This window comes from Colletes latitarsis, chromosome 7, assembly GCF_051014445.1.
Source record: "Colletes latitarsis isolate SP2378_abdomen chromosome 7, iyColLati1, whole genome shotgun sequence".
NCBI classification, from domain to species: Eukaryota; Metazoa; Arthropoda; class Insecta; order Hymenoptera; family Colletidae; genus Colletes; species Colletes latitarsis.
Window position 1 is genome coordinate 10,940,356 of NC_135140.1, and position 26,129 is coordinate 10,966,484.

Here is a 26,129-nt window from a genome sequence, read left to right on the forward strand (position 1 = left end):
TATCTAAAACACAATATGAATAGGAGAAACATTTTGGAAAGAAATATACAAAGTTATATAATTTAACGTAGCGATTTCTCTGTTCTGTTTCAGTATTAGAAGAAAATTCTATCTTCTAGGATCAGAATGGCCGTGGGAAAGATTTTAACATGGATTTCATATTCTCTCATAATAATTTCGCGTACGAGCAACGACGATATCAACATTATTATTATTGAAAACTAACTAGAAAATAAACAATTACAGCAATCCTAATATTTTACTATTGCGAATGGTTCTTTACTCATTTTTTTCATATAAATTCACCCATTTTTGAGTCGTACTATTTCGTAATGTTTTCTTTTGCATTGTTCAAGCTTGCAATATTTAATATCTAAAACACAATATGAATAGGAGAAACATTTTGGAAAGAAATATACAAAGTTATATAATTTAACGTAGCGATTTCTTTGTTTTGTTTCAGTATTAGAAGAAAATTCTATCTTCTAGGATCAGAATGGCCGTGGGAAAGATTTTAACATGGATTTCATATTCTCTCATTGTGAGCGAATGCCACAATTGGAAGGGGCACGAAGAAGACGGCTCGAAGTTAATCCGCATCAACGGTGACGTGATCCTCGGTGGAATTTTCCCCATGCACGAACAGGTAAATTTATATGAAAATCCGGCAACAGTTGGCTTTAAATTGACATATGAAAGCAATTCCGTACGATTGCGATCGTAGTTTTATTCTACGACCAAAGTTCATTACTTGGAAACATCAGTCAAGAGGATCTAAGCTCTACGGAGAATCGGTGAAACTGAAATTCGTAGTAATTTCTGGCTCGATTTACTTTCCATGCTATTTTGTACATGCCTGTTAAACAATATACGCACAAACGTATCGCATATTTCGTCGACAAGCGGTGTATTTATCTCCAATATGAGTCAGAAATAGCGGACAATTTAAATGGCGAGAACGTGGGAGAACGAAAATGTATATCAGAGAATTATTGAAGCATCAATTACATAATAAAAATATTTGTACCTAGCGTGCAGATTAATATTAAAAGCCTCTGAATTCAGGGAGAGTATGCAAAGAAGCATAAAATAATTCGTGGTATCACGGGGAATTATACCAAGCTGAAAGATGTACCGATCTCCTCGCGAAAAAAGACAAGAAAAGCGCTGAGTCCGCAAAAACATGCTGACGACGAGTGTTTTGGAACGGCGGAGGAATTACTGCATATATCCGGCATTACTGATTAATCGCGGGTTTAAATAAAATACTGCAACAGGCTGGGAATTCGAGCGTTGCACGAACAAAAACTATCCAAAAAATCATCTATCAACAAATTGAGTATTTCTATTTTCGAATAATATCGAGAAAAAAAATAGTGTTTCCGATTAAAGATACGTCTTCTTATTTTTTGAGATAACTAAAATAACGGAAAAGATATTTTTGGGAAAAATAATTCATGTATCAGTAAATTATATTTAATAAAATCTGTTAAGAATTATTTTTTTCTTTGAAAGAAAATTATGAAGATCTTTTAATTTTCTGTTCGAAGTATGATTATTGATAAATAAAACAAAAAGAATATAGTAATTTTTATCCATACGACGCTGCAAACTTTTCGAAACGTCTCTCGTATGTTTCGTTATTGAGTAATACGATGCTCACCAACAGTTTCATCATGATAATCTGTGGCACTCGTGAAGAGTCATCCACGACGCTCAACCTCCTAGTGACCTAAAGTACTCCCATCGGATCGACCGAGCACTTTAATTTCCTGCGGCTATCAATGATAATCAGGCAACGGGTCAACCACTTCTAACGAAAATCCGAAAATTCAAACACCAAAGGGAATTTGGTTTCAACTCTCAGGCGAGTCTGACGTATTTGCGAAGGCGGCTCGTTCGCGTTTGCACAGTAATAATACAAGTGCAAAAGAGTAATTACTATAAAATAGAATGGGACATACGTAGATTTTGTTTGGTTATGAGAACCGAGAAATGATTTTTGATGGGAATGCAATCATTCCCATGCGAATTTTACGCCTCTGAATCACCCGGCTCGAAACACAGTTGCAAAAATATTCAATTAGAACATTTTATTCGCTCTTACGTAAAAATATTACTACCGTTTACGTCACAATTTTACTAATAAAGAACGTAAAACTTCTCGAAATACATAAAAGCTACGTGGTTTAACTAAATGATAGTTACATTATAAAAAATTGAAAGAAATTATTTAATCCCTCGAAATTAAGTAAACGAGTCATTTACAAAAAAAAGGAGAAAAACATAGTCTATCGAAGAAACTCAAGTTGACGCTGAGGTCTCTTCGATCTTTCTACCTTCAGAATATTTACAATTAGATTTTCGTAAAAATTGTTTTTTTAGCAACTGCAATTCCTTGACGAGATATTCATCGTAATTTTTAATCCTCAAGCACACAACTGTGTCTGTGAGACTCGAGACCTTCGGGAAAATGCTTGATATACCTACAAAGCAAGGGTGAGGGTTCTAGCAGGTATTCCACAACATGGTAGCCTTAGTCCTTGTCATGCTGCTGAAATACTAAGATCACAACCTTAAAAGTGGGTTTGAGAGATCCAGTTGTGTCTCAACGTCAGAAAATCAGTGCCGCGAAAAATACAAAGTTGAAGTAAGTATAATTTAAATTAATTATTTGTGATGTGAAAGTTTGTGTACGACGTAAGAAATGGAAGAAATGTTTTATTTTTCTAGTTTTATTGATAATACGCGGCTTTAAACGGCAAGTCGACTGTTTATAGCAGCGTTCTTTTGAGAACAACGATTTGCAAGGTAGGTAAGAATGAATAAAATTAATTAAATTGAATTACTATAAGTAGAAAAGTTTCCACAAATTACTTGCTTTTATAAACCTACGTTTATGTTATGTAGGTATGTATGTTTGGCTTGTGTCGAGCAGAATAGGAAGATGCCACCAGCCAATGTGCCAAGAACATATTACTAATGTCTGCTGCAATTGTGTTGATAATAGTATATAAATTTTGTATTCTATGAATTATTTAGTAAATATTAATAAAGAATTTTTTAGAACTTCATATATTGTACGATTACTTGCACTTTTTCTTCTTAAAAATATCATTTTCACATGTCAAAACGGTCATGACGTAAACGTAAAAATTCATCTACCTTCATTCTACAAAGTAATTATAGTTTTTGCAACGAATCGTTTCAGCATATTTTTTCCCATGAGATACTACTCGTTACTTTTTCACTTTCGCGTGGCAAAACCCTTTTATATTTTATCAAAAAAAAGATATGATTTTTTGAAGAAAATTAAATTTCTGCAAAAATGTTTCATTTTATCTTTTGCTTTTTGATAAATATCTTCACTGTACAAACAAATCCGACCATTTAACCTGCACAGTGTTATTCTTAAATCTTTGACGTATCAATTAAAAAAAAAGAGGCTTTAATCCATGCATTACAGTCCGAGTTATAAGCAATTGAGGATGCAGTAGGTTTCACAGACTCAGTTTTGTCCCTACGTAAGTAATTGAGCATGTATACTTGAGGGTTAATTGCGTTTGTCTATTTGTTACGGTGACAGTATAGTGAAAATTTGGAAATTTTAGATATAGCGATTGAGATCCATATTTATCGAATGTGTTTTGTTTGGAAACAAAAGATAAACATAAATGGTACTGCAGTAAAAGTGTTAGGCAGTAAACTGGTACGTAACGCAATAATGCTCGTCTATATGCAGAGTTTCGATCCCGGATATATGCAAAAAAACCGTTCCCATCGGTGTTTATGTTGTTCCAGCTCGATTGGACGGCAGCTGTGAAAACAAAACCCGGCTGACCGCACTTCAAAGCGATACCGCTTGCGTATCGATGTGACTGCCACTAATGCAAACTATAAACATTTATATTTTTCATTGACTTTCCAGGAGACATCAATGGATACGCGATGGTTGCTCGATTAAAATGAAATCAAACTAAAATGAATTTCGGCTACTTTCGTTTGTAGGATCCTCGATTAATATCTGAAAAACTTTCGACTTTGTGCAAATTAAAGTTAATAAATAACAAAAATAAATACGTCATGATACTTTCCGGCGCGTGACTTTGATACTATTTTAATTAAAGAGAATACTTTGAAAGCAACGCACGTTCTGATGCGACCACAAACAGTGTAAAATATTAATTACCGGATTGATCGATTCGAAAATTAATATTAAAACAACGATAAATATCAACTCTAATTATGACCGCAGGAACAAGGAAATAAACGTCCGCCGCGGCACGTGAAAAGTTTAATCTATCCGTAATTAGCGATCGTTTAAACATTCCCGATGCAATTCTAAACTGTTAATTTAATTAAATTTTTTCCTACTTTCGGGAGAGAGCATTAATTGGGAAAACGTTACCAAGTATTTTTCTATTTACAATGTTTAAAAATGCTAAAGTGTATGTTAGTATTTTTATTAAGAGAAAAGGCAATCTGAAAAATGAAAATTTTACCATGAATGGTGCGTTGTTGCCATACATATATTTGTTTATATTTGTTTTTTAATATACTACTGCAAATGTTCGGTCACTATTGCAAATTGCCATATATAGTAATGATTCTTAAGATGAACATCTTTCATGTATGTTCATCTTAAGATACATGAAAGATGTTCATTTTAAGAATCATTACCGTATATGGCAATTTGCAATGGTGACCGAATATTTGCAGTAATATATTCAAAAATTCAAAACAGTGGAAGTGAAATGTTTTAAATATTCATTTTTTAAATACAGTCTTTCACTGGGTTCGAGAAATCCTTCCAGATGGGAGGAATATAAATGTTCAATTTACGAATCATGTGTTCATTTTAAGAATCATTACTTCACTCCGACATGGTTAAAGGCGTAAGAGGTCGCTTATCGGTTTTAAATGTCTTTCACGTTTCACTGGCACCGAGGGATAGAAACGTTCAATTTACGAATCACGTCTGAGGTTAAAGGCATAAGAGAATGGTCGCTTAGGGGTAACTTTGTTAGCCAAGAAACATTGGAAACGTCGTACTCGTGGATCACTAGCATCTATCTGTCACGTTCACCTACTCGCTTGCATTTTCTCTTCCTTGTTATAACTTTGACTGCCACATCACTCCAATTCGAGTGACGGGTACAATCCGCAGAGGACCGCGTCACACGTGTTATACGAGTGACGTCGCCCATTACTCGGTTACAAATGGTAATAGTAGAGGAAGTACAGCATATTTGGAATACCAGTTTGTTTAAGATGAACGAAAGATTAACCGAAAGTATGGGACAGAATTATCAAAATAGTGAAACTAACAAACTTTCAGAATTTCAAACTCTCAGCAGCAACGAGGAACAAAAAGTATCTGAATTTCGATCCAACTGAAAAATAACAGAAAGTAACAGATTTGGCTAATTTCGTGCCATTTAGTGTGACTTTTTATTTATTCGAAATTTCTTAACCTTCCATCTATGGACCATACGACCTCCAATATGTGGGAGGAAATGAGGCTGTGGAAGCTGTGGCGATATGTGGCCCATTTATGGAGAATCGAATTACCTATGTATTTCATGTATTTGGGCCACATATTGCCTATGGTTGTAGCAACGTATTGGCCATATTTAACATTTTTATGCAGGACGTAAAACTTGGTATAAATTATTTACGGTTCACCGACTGAATGCAATGAATGATGGTACATTGATCTTCGAGCAGGTTCAGTAAGATTTTGGCTCAATAAAAATTGTTTAGTTTCTTTTAATCGTTTGACTAAATTATAAATACTGTTCTATCGTTCGATGATCGTACAGGTGGCTTGGTAGACAGAATAACACAAATAAATGAGAATCTATTGGACATCTTGGCGATCCTACGCAGTTAAAGGAGATATATCGGTCCTATAATGATTTTTCAAGGTTGCAGTCTTAATCTGATACACGAACGACCCGAGAGAGGAGTTCAAATTACATATTGATTCTGGCGTCGTCACTGACAAGGTAATTCGTTACTTTAATGGTGTCCCGAAAATAGTCAGTGCTAACCTCTCACTCATGAACGTCTGTGGTTTACGATCCAAATTGTCTGATATACGTTGTTCGCTTGCTTCGCCTTCGGTTATCTATGATATACTGGTTCCAACTGGTACGTGGCTACGTGATAGTATTTCTAATGCCGAATTAGGATGTCGTAATTGCACTATCGTTTTGACAGAAACGATGCAATTTGCTTAAAGTCAGAGAGCAATTTACTTAAAGTCGATGGTGTTTTAGTAATTTTGTTTGACTCCCTACAGAAAAGTTATCTAATACTTTTTTGTAGGTACCCATGAGTACTAGCTTAGAAAAAAATTTCATTCAAATATATTCACTATTGTAGAAATTATGAACGCTTGAAAATTGGACCATTTTTATTGGGGTTTTTCTCATTTTGCGGAATCAAGGATCAACTTTTCGAATATTTTTATAATTGCTACATACTCTATACTAAAATACGCGTCGTTTGCCTTTTTGGACATTAAAATCGTCCAATCCGTTCAGGAGTTATGATGTTTTAAAGATACGCATGAAATTTCAGTGAAACATATCAACGCTATGGTCAGACATGAAATTTTCGGTTAGGAATTTTTTTCTCGAAACTGAGTAAGATTTCGGGGGTATGTCTGTTGACCAAAAATGATTGTATTTGGCCCTCGCAACCGAAAATAATTTTTCCAGAACGATTTTAAATTTTTTAATTTTGTCGAAAAATTTCACACCTCCTCGAATTTTTTTCTCCAAAATGGGTAGGATTTCGGAGTATCTCTATTCACCAAAAATGATTGTTATTGACCCCCGCAACCGAAAATAATTTTTCCAGAACGATTTGAAATTTTTTCTTTTCACCGAACAATTTAGGCACCTACCCCCTGACGATTTTCCTTAAAAATTCGTTTTTGATTTTTAGTAATTTCGTTTGATGTCCTACAGAAAAGTTGTTTAATACTTTTTCGTAGGTATCCATGGGCTCTACTTCAGAAAAAAGTTTCATTGAAATATATTCACTATTATAGGAGTTATGGCTGTTTGAAAATTAGACCATTTTTATGGGGTTTTTCTAACATTAAGGGGCCAAGGAACAACCTTTCGAATATTTTTACGATTTGTACATATTCTCCACCAAAATACGCGTAGTTTGCTTTTTTAAACATTAAAATCGTCCAATCCGTTCAAGAGTTATGACGTTTTAAGATATGCATGAAATTTCAGGGTAACATTTCTGCCTAGAAATTAAATTTTCTGTTAGGAATTTTTTTCTCGAATGTGCGTGGGAATTCGGGGGTATGTCCATTGACCAAAAATGATTGTAATTGACCCTCGCAACCGAAAATAATTTTTCCAAAACGATTTGAAATTTTTTTTTTTCCGTTTTTCACACCTTCTCGAATTTTTTTCTCGAAAGTGGTTAGGATTTCGGGAGTATGTGTAATGACCAAAAATGATTGTAATCGACCCCCACAACCGAAAATAATTTTTTCAGAACAATTTTAAATTTTCGAATTTAATTGTTAATAACTTTTGAACGAAGCCTCCATCAAGAAATTGGTATTCATGATTTTCGTCTTATTTTGACCTCTAGAATCCCCCATTAAAATTTTTCCCATGGGTGGCCGAACATCCTGTATACAATTTTATGCAATTCCTATAAAGTTCACCGAGCAAATTTTATTGGAGAAATTTTACAGAGATATCCAATAGACCAGAAAGTTCAGTCGACCATCGTTTAGTTTCTGAATTAATCGATTCGCACACGTACAAATAAGCACGGCGGATAAAATGAAATTCATACAATAGCATGAAATTAGAAATAATGATAGTATACGGGACACGCAGGACTATGATTGAGAGTGTTCAGCACAGATTTCTTCGATTTATTTCCTACCGTACAAATACACGCTGCATATTACCATAATTATAATCCTGCACATTCGCAATTCTGGTTATTGCCTCTCTCGAGCAACCTGATCCTTGTATATAAACTGACTAATCAACTAATTGCTTGCCCTGATATAATGCACGAAATGAATTTTCGTACTGCAGCTAGAAATTTAAGGAACTGCACTGTTCTTCGAAAAACCTCTTCAACATTTTTATTCGTGAATTTAATTATTTACATAGAGTTAAGGACAAAAGTAAATGGACAGATAATGAAAATGAATATCAATGAAATTTAATTTTAAGCTTTAACATTTATCTTTATAGTATATAGATTATTTAAATTAAGTTTAAACAAAAAATCAACCAATTTCAGTCCACATACTTTCCTCCCTGATTGTATCTAGTCAGACTACGTAACGATAGTTTCAAACTTACCATTATTTGACGAGAAACCATGATTTCAAGTCAATTTTTATTTTCTTAAACCAAAGAAAATGGAGAACACAAAACTGTGGCAGTTTACTCGTCGAAATCTGGAGAAGAAACATTTTTTTATTCATGAACGCTGAAGTACTTTGTAACTTTGTGAAAGATCGCCCCGCGAGCGTATCAAAAAGATTTTAATAACAAATTAGAGAGACACTGCCGAAGTTCTCCTCATTAGAGTGTCGAAGTTCGCAGCATCCAACGAATATCGAAGCTTAACTGTCTCTCCAATTACGATAGAATTCCACGAATCCTTCACAGGTAACGCTACGAGTATCGAGCTTCAACCAGCCACTCGATAGCGACAAAACATCTGAAACAAAACAATCTCTTAGTTCACATTGAAGTTCACAGGCAACGCCACGAGTATCGGGCTTTAACCAATTCCTCGATAGTGGCAGAACTTCACAGATCGTTCGCAAACACGCTACGGGTATTGGATTTTAGCCAGACTCCGCGATAGAGATGGAACATCAATGTAACTGTACGAAAGATTCACGGACATGGCGACAGAATATTTTTAAAGAGTACAACGACGCATTCCTTCTTCCGTCGTGTTAAATAACACATGTGATCATCGCTCCGAGACTTTCGCGCGAAACACAACCATGCCTGTAATTAATCGTCAATGCACATTGGTTGGTAGAATTGTAAATTGTCACGAATAATTATACAAAAGAACAACTAAAGAGAAAATTTATTACCTTATTGCGTGCTACGTGAAGCTTCAAATAAACGAAAAATTGTAAATACGACATCTCGATAGGAATTAATGTTGGAAAAGTTAGAAAAGTAAGAGCGTAGATCTATATTTACAAGCAAATTTTTAAAAATACAGTTTGAAATTGGTTATATGAAAATTGATTGAAGTTATCGCTCCACCGAAGCGAATCGGCCCGGTCATGCGGTGCTAACAGTGACTAGGCGACTATACCATGCCATTGCTATATAGAACAGCGTTATTCAACCTATGGTAGTTGCATGAAGCCCACCAACACAGTCACTAAAACAAAGAACGAGGCGTTAAACGTTAAATTTCATTAAATCGACGATCGACACTTCGATATGTTCCTTTTGTAAGAATAGCCTACTAATTTCTCTTTTTTTTTACTCCCTACTGATTTTGTTAAAGCATTCAAGGCATATACACTTTTAGATGTTACAAAATTTTAGGCAGTATATCTTTCTCTAATATCTCGAGAAGTAATTCTAAATTTGCAGCCATTAGCTCGGTGGTGCCCACGTTAGAAAAAATTTTCTATCATGGGTAACACCGATTACCAGGTCTCACTACGAGGAGGTTGCTGCGTAAGGAGACCCGAAGGGAGATGGATGGAATCCAAGTTCCATCTAGAAATATTTCATTCAGAATCAGTTTACTTAAGGTAGCACAAAAATTGTCAACATAATGGCAGAATAGAAATAGCAAACAATTCAAGAGAATATGTTCAGTCGATGTATTATCTACCTAAGAGGGGAGGAAACATCCATAGTATCGAAACACACATGTGTAAATTGAACAAAATCAATTTTTCGTCAACCGATATTCAAAAATAAACGAATAAGCCATGCATCAGTAAAATGGGTCAGCAAGTGGTCATCACTGGCCACCAATTGCTCACTATTGGTCAATAGTGGTCTGCAATGGTTAGCAAGTGGTCATCATGGGCCATTAATTGCTCACCATTGGTCAATAGTGGTCACCATTGGCCATCAATTGCTCACCATTGGTCAATAGTGGTCATGAATGGCCAGCAAGTGGCCACCATTGGTCAATAGTGGTCATGAATGACCAGCAAGTGGCCACCATTGGTCAATAGTGGTCATGAATGGCCAGTAAGTGGTGACAATTGGTCATCAATTGCTCATCATTGCTCACCATTGCTCACCATTGGTCAACAGTGGTCTACAATGGGCATCAATTGCTTGCCATTGGCCAATAGTGGTCAGCAATGGTCAGCAGTAGTCAGTTGTGGCCCTTCTTCGCCCCTCATAGTCAGCAAAGGATGATCCCGGAACAAATAGGTAGATAGGAGGTCCATTTTCTTCAGAGTCCAGCAGCAGAACGAGAAATTTCGATCACAGCAGTTCCACATATGCTTCTTCTAAGATGACGGAAGAGTGGAGAAAGAAATGTCAACTATGTCATCCATCTGTTTGATGAATTATTCCGCGAAAAATTAGTATTTACACAAACTAATAGGCCGTTTCATTATTCATATGTTACATATTGTTAATAATTATTTAAACTATTGTGTTGTAATGTTAAACAATCCTAAGTTTTACTAATAATTGTTCAATCCTCACCATCATCGAGTAGATGTGTAGTGATGAAAAACCTATGTGTTCTCGGATATAAACGAATCAAGATAGTGGCGATTTAATAAAAATCACTCTGAATTTTTATTAATTCATTTATTATGTAATACCATGTAATCGATTAATAATAATACATACTACTTTACTAGCGAAGTTCTCAAATATATGTGATTTAATTTATTTAGATAATATGTAATGGTTCAAATTGGTCAGCCTTTTAAAACTTTTACACACACCGCAGAAAGCCTGAAAAACGCTGATATAGAACATGCAACCACTGTAAGGTTTCAGATAAGAATCAGTGGTAATTCCCTGCAATGAAAATTCTTTACAATACGGTCAGTAGATATTGGGAACTCTTTGTCGATGGTATTAATTATTGGAAATATTTCTCGGTCACTAATTGCGTCCTAAACCATTGTACGTACACTTCATTGGGTCGTAGATATATTTAGACTTATCAAGGGTGGGAGGTGGTATTCTAATTTCTGTTTCTTAGTATCGAAAGTAAATGCAATTAAAACGGTAATTTAAAAAATTCACATTTCTAATGTAATATGGCGAATATTATTCTGATTGTGTATAAGTTCTAATATTTTAGCGTATAAACAAATCAACAAGGTTGAATGGGGCACAGTTTATATGGATATTTTTTATTATTCTTGTGTAGTCAATTAACTTCTTCTAACACTTGTTATGGTATACCCTGTGTGCGGGTTACGAAACAAAATAAGGCTGAGTCACAGGCACTCTTCCGTTAAAATATTCTTGAAAGGAGCTGTCAGATGGAATGAGGCCGGACAGTGTGAATAGCTCCATGCAAAATCCATTGATGGATAGTTGCCTGTTGGATAATGCGATTCCACCCATAAGAAGAATAATAACAGTGTGCTATATGTCCACGAGAAGATGGCAGTAAACACTCGAGATGCAAACACTCGACTGTCTTCTTCTCGTGAACGTATACTGCAAGTCTCTTGTACGAGATGTTCGCAAAATGCTTAGAAATATCTCTACGGTTTTCAACGATAATTTAATAGTTATTATATTATGGATGAAAAAAGGGTATTTATTACGACGAATTCTCAATTTGTCTTAATATCGAAGGATACCTGTAAAAAAGAAATATAGGTTCCTCTGTAGCAAAATAAAAATCACTTTGAAAATTTCGAAATACGAAACAATTGACAATACATTTATTATACTCGACTTAAAGCTCTTCCTAAATAATTTTATACTGGACGGAAAAGAATATATTAATCCGATCGAGTTACGTGGTTCGTTCTGTATAGTCGCCTCTGAAATTGTAATTCGGAACAAACGCGATCCTAAAATTATCGATCCTGTTATACATGTATTTTATTCATAGGTAGCCATATTTTTATTCATAGGTGTCAAGTTCCATTGGTCAATCACCGTGCGGTGCAGTGAAAGAAGAAAAAGGGATGCAGCGTTTGGAAGCCATGTTGTACGTCCTCGACGAAATAAACGCGGACAATGATTTATTACCGAACACCACCTTGGGCGCCCTTATTCTCGACTCCTGCAGCAGCGATACTTACGCTCTTGATCAGAGTATGGAATTCGTCAGGTCTTACATGAACCAAGTAAGCAAGACCTCCTTCCGTTATTATAAATTTATAACTGTAATTACAAATATACGATAATTCTACTGTCTCAAAAAATTAAATTTACCCTCACAAATTTTCTACCTTCCCTATTTATCGTTAGTATTACACTTAAGAATACTAAGAGAAATTTACGGACTTGTAGAATACGTACAATTATGTATACGCGATTTTGCTGTTCTTTCAGGATATAACGGAATATAAATGTGAAAACGATAAACCACCGATGTACGTTCCCCATAAACCCGTGACTGGTGTTATAGGAGCCTCTTTCAGCGTAGTCTCGATTATGGTCGCCAATATTTTGAGGTTGTTCAAGGTCAGTAACAGGGAAAAGATAATATTAGTTTAACCCTTAAATGGACACTGAATCTTAGTTTAGTAAAATCATCTTTCTCTTCCACTTACCATGCAACAGATTCTTCAAATGCCAATTGTTTTATAGTGTAATAAGTTTATATTAAAAATTTGAAAACTAAAGTGGGTGAGATTATTTTACGACTAACGTCAAACACGGAGTATGCAATGCTTTTTTATTTGAAACAGTCAATAAAAATTATTTTTGAATGTTCTTTGCATACATTTTTATTACAAATTTGAAAAACACGTCTCTTTATTAAACATAAATGGTAACTTGAATGTTTTACCCGCTTCTTATGGCAGTTCCGTTGATGGACCAGTATTCCCACATATTTGAGATTGATAAATGAAATTACTAAATAAATTTTTTTATAACTAATCATTCTTTTGGTCAACGTGTAAAACTTACCCGAAAATGATTTCGATACCACGAAATATAACTATTTCAGGAAAGCACAGTCAAAGTGTCTTAGAAGTCTATAGCACGAAATTTGAAACTCGACTGCCTTTTCTGGCATCACTTTATGTTTATGTTTATATTATCTCAGTTCAGATCTGCTTACTAGCTCACTTCAGACCTCGTTACTAAAACTCAAACAACCACGAAAGTCCAACGACTGAATTATGTTACTTAACGTTGATTTTTACCAAACTGATAAATGGAAATCAACTTGCCTTTAAAGCATTTAAAAAATAATGAGCTAACAGAGGATTACATAAATTTTCAAATAATTGCATTCACGTAAATTAAAGAATTATTAGGTTAAATTTGCGGAGGGCCCAATAATCCACTTAAGGGTTAAGAGTAGCGGATTAAAAATGATTCGTACACGCGTAAATTATAACAAAATTATAATTATGTATTCTGATTGTAGATACCACAAATAAGTTATGCATCAACGAGCACAGAACTGTCAGATAAAAGCCGCTTCGAATATTTCAGTAGAGTGGTGCCGCCAGATAATTTTCAAGCCCAGGCCATGGTGGAAATTATTCATCAACTCGGCTGGAAGTACGTTTCCACGGTTGCTGTTGAAGGTGATTACGGAGAGAAGGTGAGACTAAATGCGTGCATTATGAGCCTCGATAAAAAGTTTCATTTTTCCATTCGATTTATTTCTTTTTCCAAGGCAAAAGTTTCACGTGAAAACGTAAACTCGTAAAAGTGAATCATGGACACGATTTTATAACATTTTTAAGGCTCGAATTAATACGTTTGTTCTTTCAAATTTAATGTAATTAAACAGAAACAGTTTTTTGCTAAAAATGTTCCTTTGGTTTTTTCACTGATAAATCTACATCTATTCACATTTCTATTTAGATCATTATGTTACCCATTGTCTGATTTGTCTAAATTAATCTGCAGAATAATAAGAATGTGAAAAAAAACTTCTTACGTATGTTCAAAAATCTATTACACCTTATTCGAATAAATCATTTCACTATAGATATAAATTACTGTACATTTGCTGTCCTTATATTTTCCAGGGTATTGCCAGTTTTATTTCTCTGTCGACGGAGTACAGTATCTGCGTGGCAGTTAGCGAGAAAATTTTGAGAAACGCGAAAAGCGAAGACTTTGATAAAATTATAGATCGACTCAGCTCGAAACACAATGCCAGAGGCGTCGTTCTATTCGTCGATGAGGACAACGTAAGGTAAAAATGTCAACAAACAACGTTACGAAACGTGTAAACGATGCGTCAACATTTCGTCGTTTCTTATTGTTGCATGCTCCAAGACGTTTTCCATGCATAAGCAATAGAATTCGAGGAATGTTTTAAGTTTCGGTTTGATGTAGTCGATGTCAGTTTGATGTCGTTTGAGCTATATTCGTTGCTGGAAACAAATCATCTACGCTCAAATTTAGGGAACATTTTAAGTTTCGGTTTGACGTGATCGATGTCGATTTGATGTCGTTTGAGCTATATTCGTTGCTGGTAACAAGTCATCTATGCTCAAAATTTAAGTCGAGGAACATTTGAAGTTTCGATTTAATGTAGTCGATGTTAGTTTGATGTCGTTTGAACTGTATTCGTTGCTGGAAACAAGTCATTTACGCTCAAATTTAATTCGAGGGACGTTTTAAGTTTCGATTTGACGTGGTCGATGGAGATTTGATGTCGTTTGAGCTATATTCGTTGCTGGCAACAAGTCATCTATTTTCAAATTTAAGTTGAGGAACATTTTAAGTTTCGATTTGACGTGGTCGATGTCGATTTGATATCGTTTGAGCTATATTCGTTGCTGAAAACAAGTCATCTATGCTCAAATTTAATTCGAGGGACGTTTTAAGTTTCGATTTGACGTGGTCGATGGAGATTTGATGTCGTTTGAGCTACATTCGTTGCTGAAAACAAGTCATCTACGCTCAAATTTAGGGAACATTTTATGTTTCGGTTTGACGTGATCGATGTCGATTTGATGTCGTTTGAGCTATATTCGTTGCTGGTAACAAGTCATCTATGCTCAAAATTTAAGTCGAGGAACATTTTAAGTTTCGATTTAATGTAGTCGATGTTAGTTTGATGTCGTTTGAACTGTATTCGTTGCTGGAAACAAGTCATTTACGCTCAAATTTAATTCGAGGGACGTTTTAAGTTTCGATTTGACGTGGTCGATGTCGATTTGATGTCGTTTGAGTTATATTCGTTGCTGGAAACAAGTCATCTACGCTCAAATTTAAGTCGAGGAACATTTTAAGTTTCGATTTGACGTGGTTGATGTCGGTTCGATGTCGTTTGAGCTACATTCGTTGCTGAAAACAAATCATCTACACTCAAATTTAAGTTGAGGAACATTTTAAGTTTCGGTTTGACGTGGTCGATATCGGTTTGATGTCGTTGAAGCTATATTCGTTGCTGGAAACAAGTCATCTACGCTCAAATTTAAGGAACATTTTAAGTTTCGGTTTGACGTGGTCGATGGCGATTTGATGTCGTTTGGGCTACAGTCATTGCTGACGAACAAGTCATCTACGCTCAAATTTAAGTTGAGGAACATTTTAAGTTTCGATTTAATGTAGTCGATGTTAGTTTGATGTCGTTTGAACTGTATTCGTTGCTGGCAACAAGTCATCTATGCTCAAATTTAAGTCGAGGAACATTTTAAGTTTCGATTTGACGTGATCGATGTCGATTTGATGTCGTTTGAGTTATATTCGTTGCTGGAAACAAGTCATCTACGCTCAAATTTAAGTCGAGGAACATTTTAAGTTTCGATTTGACGTGGTCGATGTCGGTTTCATGTCGTTTGAGTTACATTCGTTGCTAAAAACAAGTCATCTACACTCAAATTAAAGGAACATTTTAAGTTTCGATTTGACGTGGTTGATGTCGATTTGATGTCGTTTGAGCTGTATTCGTTGCTGAAAACAAGTCATCTACGCTCTTTAAGGAACATTTTAAGTTTTGGTTTGATGTCGTTTGAGCTAAATTTAAACTATCAGCTGAAGATGAGTGAGAAAAACTTGCTCCTTGTAGCTGCAATACTTATTATACTTAGTGCTAAAGAAAAGAGAAAATAAAAAGTATAGGTTGACTCAAGTTTGGATGAATGTTTCAAGTCCTATGTGGAAATTGTTTTCAGTGATTGAATTTAGTAAATATGGAACTTAATTCATATTAGTGAAGAAAATTATCAATCGATTTCGTTTATGTTGATGGGAACCAATTTTTTGTTCTCAGAAAACTTCTTCAAGCGGCTGTCAGAGCCAATCGTACAGGTCATTTTATGTGGGTAGGTAGCGATTCGTGGGGTGCCAAAGTATATCCAGTGAGAGAACAAGAATTCGCTGCGGAGGGTGCGATCACTATTTTACCCTACAGAACTTCTCTCCAAGGTATTTTAAATACTACAGATATTTTGTAAGATTTATTGCAATGTAATAATGTAATTGCAAACAATGTATATCAATTTATATGTAAAAGATTTAATATTTTTTTCAAGACAGATATTGAATCTTTCAATTTGATTTTACGTATCGAAAATGGTAACACTTCTTAATTCTAACATTCTAGAACCAACAGTTTTCTACCAATAAAAAAATGAAATATACAATTTTATGTAAAATTTCATTCTCTTTTATTGATTACTACTCTACCCAATATTTTACCCTAAATTCGTATTTTAGATTTCGACAACTACTATTTAAATCTTCGTCCAAGAGTAGACAACGAATGCGATGGCCAAACTGAGAATAACGTGCTGCATAAAAAGCTACCTAGCAAAATCGTGAATTGCAGAAACGTTTGGTTCCGTGAATTTTGGTCACAGCATCATAAGTGCAGTTTCAGTGCAAATTTGTCAGCAGGAATGACACGTTGCACTGGTACCGAGAAGTTAATCGATTACGAGCAAGAAGGCTTGGTACCATTTGTTGGTAAGCACTGTTATCACAGACGAGGTATACGAGTAGACCTTACACCTTATGGACTTTCACGGTCCAATCTAATCGCCATACCGACGTAAAAATTCGGTGGTGATTTTAGTGTCCACCAAATTTATTAAATTTAATGAAAAGTAAACACAAATTTTTATAGAAAATTAACGGGGAATAGGTGCTGACATTTTTCGCGGAAATTTAAAAATTTCAAATCACTCTGGAAAAATTATTTTCGATTGCAGGGGTCGATTACAATCATTTTTGGTGAATAAACATACCCTCGAATTCCTACCCAGTTTTGAGAAAAAAATTCCTTGCCGAAAATATAATGTCTGACCATACATTGATATGTTTCCCTGAAATTTCATACGAATTTTAAAATGTCATATCTCCTGAACGGATTGGACGATTTTAATGTTTAAAAAAGCAATCAACGCGTATTTTGATGCAGAATATGTAGAAATTCCAAAAATATCCGAAAAGTTGATCCTTGAACCCGAAAAAAGAGAAAAACCCCATAAAAATGGTCCAATTTTGAAATGGCCATAAGTCCTATAATAGTCAACATATTTCAATGAAACTTTTTTCTGAAGTAGAGCTCATGAGTACCTACAAAAAAGTATTAAACAACTTTTCTGTAGGGCGTCAAACTAAATTACTAAAAATCAAAAACGAATTTTTAAGAAAAATCGATAAGGGGTAGGTGCCGAAATTTTTCGATAAAATTAAAAAATTTCAAATCGTTCTGGAAAAATTATTTTCGTTTGCGGGGGTCACACTTTCAACAAAAAAAATTGGATGTAAGGTCTACTCATATAATTTTAAATCAAATTATGACTTTCACAGAAAACTTATTTGCTGATTATAGATTTTACTACCTAATAAAAATTGAAATGTTCCGAAATTTCTAAAAAGTTTAACCACGCCACAACATACTTTTCAAATGTATTTTAAAAAATTGTGTACTTCTTTCTTTGAATTCCTATGTCGATTTACTTTTAGTTGACGCAGTTTATGCAATAGCACACGGCGTACACAATTTAATCGAAGAGGAATGCGTAAATAACCTTGGAACGTCGCATTATTTGTGCGACAAACTTCGTCCAGCACCGGATGGTCAGCAGCTGCTCCAGCACATTCGAAACGTTAGCTTCATCGGTGAGTACATACTATTTTAATAAACTGTCTCCTAAAGGAAAAGAATATTTTAAGATTACTATTTTTCGACAAGTATATTAAGAAATCGGTAAACTTTACTTTCGATTTTGTACGTTTGTTGCACAGGTCGACAGGGCACTGAAATTAAATTTAAAGCAGATGGAGATGCTTATGGTTTTTACAATATATATCAGTATCAGAGAAACGATGTCGGTGGTTTCGATTACGTTCTTATTGGCACGTGGAAAGAGGAGTAAGTTAAGTTTCGTTCTGCACCGATGGTTGATTCTTATTTCGAAATTTCCTGTTTAGATTGACACTTGACATTAACATAACTAAGTGGGCGACAGGAACTGGCGAAATGCATATACCTCGAAGTTTGTGCAGCGATAATTGCCCATTAGGCCATATTCGTAATTTTCAGGCAAGTAACAAGAGAAAATACACATAATCGCATTTTCTCGTCACTTGAAAATTCAATATAATTTCTTACAGCGCTCGGATCGTTACGATCACTCTTTTTACTCGTTTTAATAAACATTTTTATCGTCGAATTTTCAGGAAGCTTGTTGCTGGAGTTGCGTGGCATGTCGAGAAGATGCTTACGTTTTCAACGACTCTTGCCGGAGTTGCAGTCCAGGCTATGCGCCGGACAAGACAATGACAAACTGCATCAAACTTACAGCCGAGGTCATACCATGGACCAGTCCATGGGCACTGGTGCCATTAATATTCGCGTCCATCGGCATACTCAGCACTATGTTCACGACTGTAGTTTTTATTCGGTACGACTCTTACAATTTTAATCATTAGAATAGTTGTTCCATAAAAATTTCAATAGAAAATCCAAAATAGTCAAATTTCTTGCTAAAATATCTTGTAAAATATCTTACTTATAAGTTGACGTAGATAAATCCATGCTAGTGTCGAATTCCTCGCATATTAATAATTGATAATTGTTTATAACAGGGGGCTCCTCACCGATTTCGATGATTTTCAAGTATGTTGTAGAATTCGATATTCTAAACAAGTTTCTATTATACATATAACCCCCGTTCGGCTTTAGTTTTCGAGATATTTGCAAAATTCTATCGCTATAGTTCGGGCCACGATATAGCGAGGTCGTAAACTCGAGTAGGTGTCAAAGTTTACACGTTTCAGCTCCCGGAACAAGTGAATTGGCAGAAATACGAGCAGCTAAGGGCTTCAGAATATAGTCAGGGCCGTACGAAGAAATGTTTTATCTAGTGTCTCCATTTTTAGAGGTATCGTAACAGGTAAAAGTCTTTCTCGAGTCTTTAATATCTTAATTTACCTGGTTATAATATATGCATGTAGAAAATGAAAGAAGGTAGTGCAGTTACGGACACAAAAAGACGTTTAGAAAGGCAGAATGTTTTCCCCAGTTTTACGCAAAATTTCACGTTTCTTGAGTTGTTCACGAGTTATTGCTATTTCACACAAATAGCAATAACTCGGAAACTAAACAAGATGTAAACAATTTGTAAAAAAGTCAGTTACGCGGAAGATTATGACAATCGTAGAGCTGTTCGTTGCTATGACGATACACAAACACACGACTAAAAAAGTTCGGTTATTTTTTGAAGAGACCTCGTATAAGAAAAACTTGTTTAGAATCTCGAGTTCTAAAACATATTTGAAAATCATCGAAATCGGTGAGGAGCCCCCTATTCCAAGCAGTTGCTAAAATTTTTAATAGCTACATGTGTAGGAATTCTTTGTCAATCGATTATTACTATAGTTTGATAATTACATTTCAGTTTTAACCGTACACCAGTGATCATGGCATCAGGACGCGAATTGTGTTACGTGTTGTTGGTAGGGATTCTATCATGCTACGGCATGAGTTTCATAATATTAAGTAAGCCAACCACATGGAACTGTACGTATTTGAGAATCGGCTTGGGCCTGTGCCTGAGCATTTGTTACAGCGCGATACTGACTAAAACGAACCGAATATCGCGCATCTTCAATCAGGGAACAAAGAGTATAAAAAGGATTCCGTACACGTCGCCAAAGAGTCAGGTTGTGATCGCGATTGGTGAGTTTACAATTTTCAAAGGCACCTTTTACGTAAATTACGATATCTCCAAACCGAAAAGCAGCATCGACAAAAATCAAAGACCATTTTAAAGGGGAAGGTTTACCTCTTCCAACGATGGCTCAGTTATGCAGAAAACATGAGTAGTTTCGAAACTGCACGGGTCTAAAGTTTAACTATTTTTAATACGCGTTGTTAGACTGTTCTAAGACAGTGGAAACTGTAGATTCTGTCTTTTCGTATTTTCCATACATTGTATTTCTTATTTACATCGGAAGCTAACCAGAATTTGTGATCAAATTTTGTCCAGTTTTTTACAAAAAAATATAAATCATTCAACCGATCAGTTGACTACATATTTTTCTCGGAAGGCAAACAATAAGAATAGAAGTGAATATTGTAAAATTTATTGCACGTATACTAGAAGAAAAGTCGTCAAGTTAAATGGCGCTAAAATAATATTGTGCGTTAGAAATTCTAAATTGTGAGAAAGCGATCAATACAGGGTGTTCGGCCAACCCTGGGAAAAATTTTAATAGGAGATTCTAGAGGCCAAAATAAGACGAAAATCAAGAATACCAATTCGTTGATGGAGGCTTTGTTAAAAAGTTATTAACAATTAAATTTAAAAATTTCAAATCGTTCTGGAAAAATTATTTTCGGTTGCGAGGGTCAATTACAATCATTTTTGGTGAATACACATACTTCCGAAATCCTATCCACTTTCTAGAAAAAAATTCGAGAAGGTGTCCAAATTTTTCGGCGAAAAACAAAAATTTCAAATCGTTCTGAAAAAATTATTTTCGGCTACGGGTGACAATTGCAAGCATTTTTGGTCAACAGACATACCCCCGAAATCCTACTCAGTTTCGAGAAAAAAATTCATTACCGAAAATTTCATGTCTGACCGTAGCGTTGATATGTTTCACTGAAATTTCATGCGTATCTTTAAAACACTATAACTCCTGAACGGATTGGACGATTTTAATGTTTAAAAAAGCAAACTACGCGTATTTTGATGGAGAATATGTAAAAGTTGCAAAAATATTCGAAAAGTTGGTCCTTGACCCCGTAAAATGAGAAAAACCCCATAAAAATGGTCCAATTTTCAAACAGCCATAACTCGTATAATTGTGAATATATTTCAATGAAACTTTTTTCTGAAGTAGAGCTCATGGGTGCCTACAGAAAAGTATTAGACAACTTTTCTGTAGAGCGTCAAACAAAATTACTAAAAATGAAAAACGAATTTTTAAGAAAAATCGACAGGGGGTAGGTGCCTAAATTTTTCGAGGAAAAAAAAAATTTTTAATTAATTCTGAAAAAATTATTTTCCGTTCCGGGGGTCAATTACAATCACTTTTGGTGAATAGACATAACCCCAAAATCCTACCCACTTTCTAGAAAAAAATTCGAGAAGGTATGAAATTTTTCGATGAAATTAAAATATTTCAAATCGTTCTGAAAAAAATATTATTAGCTTTGGGGGTCAATTACAATCATTTTTGGCGAATAGACATACCCCCAAAATCTTGCGCGTTTGCGAGAAAAAAATTCAGTATGGTCGGAATTTTAAACGTTAATAACTTTTTAACGAAGCCTCCATCAACAAATTGGTATTCTCGATTTTCGTCTTATTTTGGCCTATAGAATCCCCCATTAAAATTTTTTCCCAGGGGTGGCCAAACACCCTGTATAGACCGTCGAGATGCGCGTCATTCACATCGTTGAGTTGTTTGTTTCTTTCACATTTATATATTTCCTATTGTATTAAATATATTACTTATTTAAACAAATACTGTGTGATAATTCTGTCATAAACAAAATTTAAAAAACGGTCGTTTGACCAGTCGTAGTAGGTTTAGTGTTAAATAAGCATTTTGTATTGAATTTACAAATTCAAACGCACAGTCGACAAAGGATTTCAACAGCTTTATCGGAGGTGTATCATTACTCTTTTAGTATAAGCCGTCGATCTTGATATTTTATTATGTAATTCCCATTTTTACAGGGATCACTGCAGTGCAATTAATCGGTGCTATTGTGTGGCTAATTATCGAACCGCCAGACACGACGGAGATTCATCCTTATCCATTGTCAGCGGTGCTCACATGCCGCGTCTCGACATTTTCTCTGATGATGTCACTCGTGTACAACATGTTCCTAATACTAATGTGCACTTTGTACGCGTTCAAAACGCGCAAGATACCGGAGGACTTCAACGAAGCAAAATACATTGGTTTCACGATGTATTCGACGTGCATTGTTTGGTTGGCGTTCGTGCCCATCTACTTTGGCTCGAACAATGACTACAAGGTCAGTATTTATAGCCATAGAAAATCATTGTGTGTTATTATTCGTTGGCCATATAATTTTGTTTCGGAACTTTCAAACTGAAACGAGGAACTGACAAAAGAAAATTTACAGGTACAAATAGCAAGCATGTGCATGTGCATCAACATCTCTGCGTCCGTAGCTCTTGGCTGTCTTTTCACGCCAAAGGTATACCTGGTACTCTTTCAACCATACAAAAATGTTCGGCCTGGACATGCGAATGTAAGGATACTTCAAATTTCATATAACAAAAGCACAGTATAGAACAAAAAATTTCGGTGGTATGAGCGTTTCAATGCTAAAAATTTACGTCGAATTACAATTAGTCGGATTAGTTGCTATTCAAAGAATCTATTTATTCTATATGTATATCCATAATCTAAAGCATTTTCCACGACTCCATACGAGACAAATCACAAAATGGCGCCCAATATGCCCATTTTCCAATATTTTAATCCATGTTTCTTGTTTCTTCCTCAAAACCTAATAAATTAAGTACATTTCAACGTGTCTTTCGGTTTACAATTTGTTACCAACTATGTAAACTCTTTGAGGCACACGATTTTAACGGGAACAAACCCCAAATTGTACAGAATGTTTTTTAATATAAAAAAAGACGTTCGTTTCAATTATTTAACATGTATACATATCAAGTTTTTGAGGACTAAAAAATTGTCCTACCGCGAGTAAGAAGTTAAGCAAAAGGTGGGAGCAGTTTTTGAACCGCCCTAAGAGTTAATGGCGATGGTCTTACATATTTTTTCTACATAATGTTCTTTGAACTCTTTCAGACGAGCGTACTGCAAATCAGTAATCGTGGAGCATACAGTATGCGATTCACTGATGCTCGTAGTCAAACGATGCAGAGCATGACCTCTTGTTCTCGTAGCAGTTCACCGGCGGCACGCCAAGGCCAAGACGAGGTGAAGCATGCCAACGGTGAGACACAAGCACTGGCGAGTCCATCTGTCGAGGAGACCTCGGTTAGCTAGGTCTCTCTCATACACCTCCCTCCCTGTCTAGAGTATCAGGGGAGAATTCGTGAAATCGCGGTGGAGGTGTATAATGAAGCTGAAGAGGACCGTAAGCTACCCACTGTTCAGGAAGTCTCAGAATCGAGGGATTTCCAGCCTTTCAGTGTACAGCGAGAATTAGCGAAATCGAAGCCGGAAGTCGATTTCCAGCGATTCTGATCAGGTGATTGATGTTTCATTAAATAATTTTAAACTACTATCTTAAGCCTCAAGCACACACGCTCGAATACTTACGTGGAGGCAAAACTGAGTCTGTGAAACCCACTGCATCCTCAATTGCTTATACCTCGGACTGTAATGCATGGATTTAAGCCTCTTTTTTTTTTAATTGATTCGTCAAAGATTTAAGAATAACACTGTGCAGGTTAAATGGTCGGATTTGTTTGTACAGTGAAGATATTTATCAAAAAGTAAAAGATAAAGTGGAACATTTCTGCAGAAATTTAATTTTCTTTAAAAAATCATATCTTTTTTTTGATAAAATATAAAAGGGTTTTGCCACGCGAAAGTGAAAAATTAACGAGTAGTATCTCATGGAAAAAAATATGCTGAAACGATTCGTTGCAAAAACTATAATTACTTTGTAGAATGAAGGTAGATGAATTTTTACGTTTACGTCATGACCGTTCTGACATGTGAAAATGATATTTTTAAGAAGAAAAAGTGCAAATAATCGTACAATATATGAAGTTCGAAAAAATTCTTTATTAATATTTACTAAATAATTCATAGAATACAAAATTTATACACTATTATCAACACAATTGCAGCAGACATTAGTAATATGTTCTTGGCACATTGGCTGGTGGCATCTTCCTATTCTGCTCGACACAAGCCAAACATACATACCTACATAACATAAACGTAGGTTTATAAAAGCAAGTAATTTGTGGAAACTTTTCTACTTATAGTAATTCAATTTAATTAATTTTATTCATTCTTACCTACCTTGCAAATCGTTGTTCTCAAAAGAACGCTGCTATAAACAGTCGACTTGCCGTTTAAAGCCGCGTATTATCAATAAAACTAGAAAAATAAAACGTTTCTTCCATTTCTTACGTCGTACACAAACTTTCACATCACAAATAATTAATTTAAATTATACTTACTTCAACTTTGTATTTTTCGCGGCACTGATTTTCTGACGTTGAGACACAACTGGATCTCTCAAATCCACTTTTAAGGTTGTAATCTTAGTATTTCAGCAGCTTGACTAGGACTAAGGCTACCATGTTGTGGAATACCTGCTAGAACCCTCACCCTTGCTTTGTAGGTATATCAAGCATTTTCCGAAGGTCTCGGGTCTCACAGACCCAGTTGTGTGCTTGAGGATTAAAAATTACGATGAATATCTCGCCAGGGAATTGCAGTTGCTAAAAAAACAATTTTTACGAAAATCTAACTGTAAATATTCTGAAGGTAAAAAGATCGAAGAGACCTCAGCGTCAACTTGAGTTTCTTCGATAGACTATGTTTTTCTCCTTTTTTTTGTAAATGACTCGTTTACTTAATTTCGAGGGATTAAATAATTTCTTTCGATTTTTTGTAATGTAATTATCATTTTGTTAAACCACGTAGCTTTTATGTATTTCGAGAAGTTTTACGTTCTTTATTAGTAAAATTGTTACGTAAACGGTAGTAATATTTCTACGTAAGAGCGAATGAAATGTTCTAATTGAATATTTTTGCAACTGTGTTTCGAGCCGGGTGATTCGGAGGCGTAAAATTCGCATGGGAATGATTGCATTCCCATCAAAGTGGTGTCCAACGAAGACAAGACTTTCAACCGTTTACAGCGATCCACATTCTCCAATTTTGTTCGCAATCTACATGAAATGTTATTGTTGATACATGGAAATACCAGTGCCAAGACATCGTTTCGGTAAAGCATCTCAGAACGAGGTATAAAATTGCACCGAGAAATGTGCAATATAAAAAATCCATCAAATCGAGCAACACACTATTTAATAGGAAACGTGTAATTCTAATTTTGACAGGGTTGCAGGCATTCCTGTCGAATGTTAGTTCTATTATTTTTGATTTCTCAAGGATTACTACACGACTCAGGCAAAAATAATATCCATGTTGCTACTACGTAAACTGAATTTTAATTTGTATAATATTAACGTTAACATGCGACAATCTCTATCGGTCAAAAAAACAAGAATAATCAACTTTGTTACTTCCTTGTACATCTCTTAAAAGTAAGTATCGCAATATTAAGTATTCGCTATTACGACATTCGATCAAAGTTCACTATACGCACATCGAGTATTTACGTTCAGCTTTTATATACAAGGTGTTAACAACAATTCGGAACCTTTGTGCAATATCAATTCCTCGTGCAAAGGGAAATCGATAAGTTCTTTGTCGTTTTGCAATGGGAAGCTTCGTTACCAAAATATAAGCAGTTAAAGTTCACTGATGTGACTTATTGTA

General features: G+C 35.1%; 1 protein-coding gene across 1 annotated transcript; it reads left to right on the forward strand.

Moving 5' to 3' along the window:
• Positions 1–536: 536 nt before the first annotated feature.
• Positions 537–26,129, forward strand: LOC143344115 (metabotropic glutamate receptor 8). Its single transcript, XM_076769821.1, has 16 exons — positions 537–646; positions 12,122–12,337; positions 12,546–12,677; positions 13,594–13,773; positions 14,207–14,376; positions 16,405–16,559; positions 16,851–17,099; positions 18,105–18,260; positions 18,387–18,513; positions 18,573–18,688; positions 18,826–19,045; positions 20,042–20,322; positions 22,334–22,638; positions 22,750–22,878; positions 23,448–23,853; positions 25,394–26,129. Exons 1-15 carry the CDS (start codon positions 635–637, stop codon positions 23,646–23,648), a joined length of 2,649 nt encoding a protein of 882 aa, XP_076625936.1. The 5' UTR covers positions 537–634; the 3' UTR covers positions 23,649–23,853; positions 25,394–26,129.

Coding starts and splice junctions, on each gene's coding strand:
- LOC143344115 (XM_076769821.1), top strand. Junction 12,338..12,545: donor TCAGGTCTTACATGAACCAA/GTAAGCAAGACC, acceptor CTGTTCTTTCAG/GATATAACGGAATATAAATG. Junction 18,261..18,386: donor TCGAAACGTTAGCTTCATCG/GTGAGTACATAC, acceptor TTTGTTGCACAG/GTCGACAGGGCACTGAAATT.